Source organism: Poromitra crassiceps, assembly GCF_964638095.1.
Source record: "Poromitra crassiceps genome assembly, chromosome: 12".
In the NCBI taxonomy this organism is placed as follows: Eukaryota; Metazoa; Chordata; class Actinopteri; order Beryciformes; family Melamphaidae; genus Poromitra; species Poromitra crassiceps.
In genome coordinates this window covers 29,393,473-29,399,307 of record NC_139632.1, presented here as the reverse complement: position 1 = coordinate 29,399,307, position 5,835 = coordinate 29,393,473, and the positions used below count along the sequence as shown (strand labels likewise).

The following is a 5,835-nucleotide window of genomic DNA, read 5'->3' as shown; positions in this document are numbered from 1 at the left end:
CTGTTTTGAGATATATAAATAAAGGTTATTGCTATTATTATTACAATAGTATTAGTGATGTCAAGAGTGTAAAACATTTCAATGTACTGAACATGTCATTTTTGGTTCACAGTGGTGATGGTTAGCTTTATGGTGTGTATTTACAGCTACATCATAAGGCCATAATACAGCTTAAAAAGGATGCAGATGCAAACGAATAAAAGTGTACAGCTGTGAGAATAAACCTCATTTTAAAGCTATAGTAAACCAATTTTACGGCCTTTTGATTTAGCTTAAATTTACATTTACATTTTAACTGAACAGTTCTCTTCCCAAGTGTTATTACCATTTCCTGATTGTACTCAGCTGGCACTGGAACACAACTGCACACCCTCATCTGCAGTTGAGGGTCTGGGTGTGTATGGGGGGGGGGGGGGGTCTATGTGTGTGTGAGGGGGGCTGCTTGGTCATGGCTGTCACAGGATGAAATATGGGTGTTTAAATTGAAACTGTTGTGACATACAATACCGCAGTAAACCGTGTGCATGCATGTGTTTATGTGTGTGTGTGGGTGTGCGTGTGTGTGTGTGTGTCTAATGACAGAGGATGGCCACTGTCTGTCTGCTTGCCCTCCCACTCCTTCCTATGAACTCCTCTCTGCTCCCAGGACAAAAGGCTCCTTCAGTGTCACTGTCTGCTGGTCAGTGAAGCAGCAGAGGCTTTGTCTGCTAAGAGGGAGGGAGGAGGAGAGGGAGGGAGAGAGAGAGGGAGGGAGAGAGAGGGAGTGAGTGAGAGGGAGTGAGTGAGAGAGAGAGAGGGAGGGAGAGAGAGGGAGTGAGTGAGAGAGGGAGAGAGAGAGGGAGAGAGGGAGGGAGGGAGAGAGAGAGGGAGGGAGGAGGAGAGGGAGGGAGGGAGAGAGTGGGAGAGGGAGAGGGAGAAAGAGAGTAGCGAGATGCCACAAGTTTAGCATTCTTAAACCAGACAATCAAAACAAAAATCACAAATGTAAATGCTGGTTATATATCTTATGATAAGCATTACTATTCACGCCATTGCGAGGCAAAAAGTCACACTGACACGGTGCCCTGGCGGGTCTATAGACCCTTTTCACAGCATCCGTTTTGTATCTGAGTAAACACAGGTGTAACCAATAACATTAATGAGGGCCCAGGCACTGGAACACCTCAAATGAATGGAAGTTGGAAACCACCATTTATGTTATTGGTTACACCTGTGTTTACCCTGCCTTGAGACACAAAATGGCTGCTGTGAAAAGGGTTTTTGCACTCTTTGGCACAATACCGGACTGTTTGTGACTGTGTGTGTCTCTGATGATGTCTGAGTGTGTGTGTGTGTCTGTCGATGTGTGTGTGGGTGTGGAGATGACACAGACTGTCAGACTATAAACCTCTGTCTGTAGGCGTGGGCTGCTGGCTGGTTCTCAGCTGCTTCCCTCTGTGACCCCGCACCTATCATAAATCTCCTAATTCCAGTGTCAAACGGAACAGCACTCTCATGTGCTGGAAATCCCCCCAATTCCTGATGAAGACCACTGCAGCTTCAACATCACACTCTCTATTGACCTCCATCCTGATAGAACTTCACTTCTCTGTGTCTTGAAATGACAATGTGTGAAGAGTTTTGTTTTGTTTTGTGCTGCAAATAATATCATGGTCATTTTGTGCTACGCATAGGGCTAGGGCAGGAAAAAAACACATTTGGTCTTTTTAGGGGGTCCTACGAAATATTTATGTCTCAGGAATGGTGTTTCACAGGGGGCGTCTCTGGGTAGTGTGCGGGACACCCGGGTTCAATTCCCTGCAGTGGTACTTCCGGCTTGATCAAGCCGGTGGGGTATGTGTCCTGGTCACTGCACTAGTGCCTGCTCTGTTCGGTCTGGGTGGAATCGTGTGAGGTTAACCGGGGGGAATAGCATGATCCTCCCATGCCCTACATCCTACCGGGGAAACTCCTCGCTGTCAGGTGAAAAGAAGTGGCTGGTATCTGCACATGTATCAGAGGAAGCATGGGCTAGTCTCCCAGAGCCCGCAAGAGGCCGCCTCCAAAAAGACTCCAAAACCCAATGCAAGGAGGCCACAACTCAAACTTTTCTTTGTTTCTCGTTATGGTGATTTACAAAAGAATTGTCATTAACGGGATATAGAGTTGTCTGTAATGGACTCACCATAGATTACGGACCAATACCAGGCGGCTCTGTGAACAATCCTGGGGCTTTTGCTGCTTTGGCTGCTCCGCCTCCAAAAATGATCAAAATGGCGGCGACCATAAAAACAATCTCAAGAGTTCCTTCAGAAGCAAATGGGTGACGTCACACTTACTACAGTATGTCCATCTTTCAATGGCTCCCTGGTACACAAACACAGTGAGATCATAGAGGTGAGTATCCCCACTTCTGGACAGCTAGCTGTAGTGTGTGTAGCTATAGCCATCAGCCAGGGAACTGTGTGTGTGTGTGCGCGCGGGTGCGCGCATCCTTGTGTGCGTGTGCATAAGCCTGTGTGTGTACATGTCTATGGAAATTGCCCATTTGTGCAGGAGTGACAGGCTTTTAACCTGAGACTTTGCGAAAGGCTACCACGCATTGCTTTTCCCAGACAATGTCTCCCTTTTAATGGCAATTAAAGTCCATGAAATCCCGGAAACTGCTGCGGAGCGAAGGATCATCTCAAAAATGAAAGAAAGAAGTCATGAAAAGAAGGAATGTGGCAACAAAGAGTCAGGAAATGGAGAGAGCGAGAGAAGCCGTGCGCTCCATGGAGACTGACATCCCAGACATCACGTTTCAACAAGATTTGCTGCTTTAATATCAAGACAATCACTTGCAGTGTAAGAGGAGGAACACTTTGCCACATGTGGCGGTAATGGGGGCAGATTCAAAACCCATATACCTGTTGGCAATGATCAGTATCAGCGCTCCGGTTCTCTTTTATTTGGTCTGGGATATGATCAGAAATATTCTACCCTGTGGCCCAGAGAGACCCGGCACCGGGGGAACCTGCTGTGTTTATTAGGCCAGCTCATGGGGACTTGTGTGGAGATTTACTGCTCACTTCATCTTGAAAGCTTTTTTACTGTTGTAATGTTAACCCTGAAAGAACATACTCATGCTGCCTTCCAGACAACTGGGATGTGGGCGTTTCCCAGTGGAAAAGTCCCACCCCCCACCTCCAAAGCGTTCCTGTGCACACAAAGGCAAAACGGTAAAACGCATACAAGAAAGATGGCGGACCGCAACAAACTTTTTTTTGTCTTGCAAGTTGCAAGACAGCTTAACAGTGAACGGAGCAGCCTCCTTGCATATTTAAACGAAAATGATGAGCGTCAACAACGCATAAGGTAACATTCCATAATACATTTTATTTTACGGCACTTCATACTTTGGAAACGTATCTACATTGCCATTCACTGGCCTAGCATAGCATAGCCACGTTAGCCTTCACATAGCCTACCAATAGGCTACTGTTGCCACAAATACATCCTTCCCCCACTTTATTTGGATAGTCCGCCTACAGAGTCTACAGAGTATTTAACATTTCAAGTTCAACAGCTTATTAGTTGACATTCAACTGGTTTGCGTTATCTGTAGATGTTGTTTTAACAGCTTATTAGCGTTAGCTGAGATTCACTAAACCGATTCGGGTTGCTTCCCGTTCCCACAAAACCTAGCTGAGCTCAGTGCTAGAATTAAAACAAGCAAAGGGTCCAGAACATTTTGTCCAGGTGTTCGATACAGATAAAGTTTGTAGGAAGTCAGTGGCACACACTTGTGGATGCCTACAAGAAAGATAATAAAGTACAGGGAGGGCAAAACTACTGTACAGTATAGAATATAGATAATCTGTTGAATATCTGTTAAACAGTCAAATGTAAACTAATAAGCTGTTCAAATGTTACAAATACTCTGTAGACTCTCTGTAGGCAGACTATAGAATTAAAGTGTTACCAAATCAGGCTATGACAGTGAAAACAAAGGAGGTGTAAAATGGAATAAGCCAAGGACAAGTATTCACTTTTTAAGAGTATTCATTTAATCATGAACAATCTGTTAATTTAATTCACCTTTTGAATCTTGTGTCTCTCCTACTTTTCAGGAATGCAGTCCTTGCTCATTTTCTGAGGCCACACACCAAAATAATAAAAACCGGCACTGAATGGGAGCTGCTTTTCCACATGGATGAGGCAACATTCTTCAGGCATCTTCGGGTCACCCTCTCTCAGTTTGATTACCTGACATATGTGCTGAAACAGCAGGGTCTAAATGAAAACAACCAGGCCGGAGGTCCTCCCGAGATTCCTCTCAAGCAAAAGGTTGCACTCTTCCTTTGGTATATGGCGAACCAAAATAGCTTCAGAGAAATATCTGACAAGTTCAATGTCTCCCAGTCAACAGCACACAGGTGTGTTGTGGAAGTGCTCACAACATTTTGCAGCATGGTGCCATCTTTCATTAGTTGGTTTACCATGTGTGAGAAGACGGCTACTTCTGCTGCCTTCAGCACAACATGTGGCATACAAGGCGTCATCGGTGCCATCGACGGATGCCACATTAAGATCCAGCGACCACACATCAGGGGAGGGGACTACTTAAATAGAAAGAACTATTATTCAGTAGTCCTTCAGGGGATTGTGGATGAGAGAGGGAGGTTCCGTGACATCTTTGTTGGAGCACCGGGAAAGGTGCATGATGCGAGGATCCTCAGGAAATCCAAGTTCTTTGAAAGCTGGGGGGAGAAAATGGGACGATTCATGCTGCTTGGAGATAGCGCCTACATTGGCCAAGCCTACCCTTTCATCACTACTCCAAAGCGGGACAATGGTGCTCTCAGCATGCAGGACCAGCTGTACAACTCCAGAATAAGCCGAGGGCGGGTGGTGGTCGAGCAGGCGTTCGGGAGACTCAAGTGTAAATGGAGGAGGGTGAGAGATCTCCCAAACACCAGGCTTGATGTGGTTGTCATGATCATTGTGTCTGCATGTATGCTGCATAATCTATGCACAGGACCCACAGAAATGTGTCAGGAGCATCCAGATGGTTGTCCACGCCAGGAAGACGATGAGAACTGTTAATCTCTGGAGAGGGGGGGGGGGGGGGGGGGGGTCCACTCTGTGTCCACCACGGATCCTGCCATTCTAAATAAGAATGTATTCTTGTGACTTGCCTGGTTGTCTGAGAGAAAGAAAAAAATGTAAATCTCTGTCCACCATGTATCCTGCCATTCTAAATAAGAATTTGTTATTGTGACTTGCCTGGTTAAATAAATGCTTTAAAAAAAGTTGATATTAACATATTGGTGCGATTCAGTGTGCGGATGCTGAATAACTGGGTGTAAACAACTGGCTATGCACTCCAGTTAGAGAGATAGACTGCAACCACGGTACTGTTCCACTGGTTTATTATTAACTGGCATGTGATTGAGGGTGTGGTTTCTGTAACCAAATACAACTTGAATTACATATGGATTAAAATAATGCAACTGAGTACAGCATAATAATTAACAATCTACAGAATATCACAAGCCTCCAGAATAACATAAAGATCCGTTAAAGTGCACAGCTGCAACAAGCCCTTTTCACATAAATGAAATTAGGTTGTAATTACAGCCCACATGGCGGCAGTATTGACCACATTTTCTTCTGTAGTTCTTGATTGCGTACTGAGCCATGTTCACCAAAAATGGTGGCTACTATCCTGATTTAGTTAACTTATAGCTATGCCTTAAAATGAAAAAAAATGTTGATATAAATATAAACCATAACAGGCATCAATTTTCGACTACATAATCTACATGCAATACCAGCATGCATTGAATTTCAACGACCATCCTCAAAACAATC

The 5,835-nt window shown here is 44.8% G+C and overlaps 1 protein-coding gene across 1 annotated transcript; it reads left to right on the top strand.

The window, feature by feature from the left end:
• Positions 1-3,208: 3,208 nt before the first annotated feature.
• On the top strand, positions 3,209-5,069 carry LOC310785999 (uncharacterized protein). Its single transcript, XM_083647186.1, has 2 exons — positions 3,209-3,336; positions 4,092-5,069. The coding sequence occupies exons 1-2, from the start codon at positions 3,221-3,223 to the stop codon at positions 5,065-5,067; spliced, it is 1,092 nt and encodes a 363-aa protein (XP_083503312.1). The 5' UTR covers positions 3,209-3,220; the 3' UTR covers positions 5,068-5,069.
• Positions 5,070-5,835: the final 766 nt, after the last annotated feature.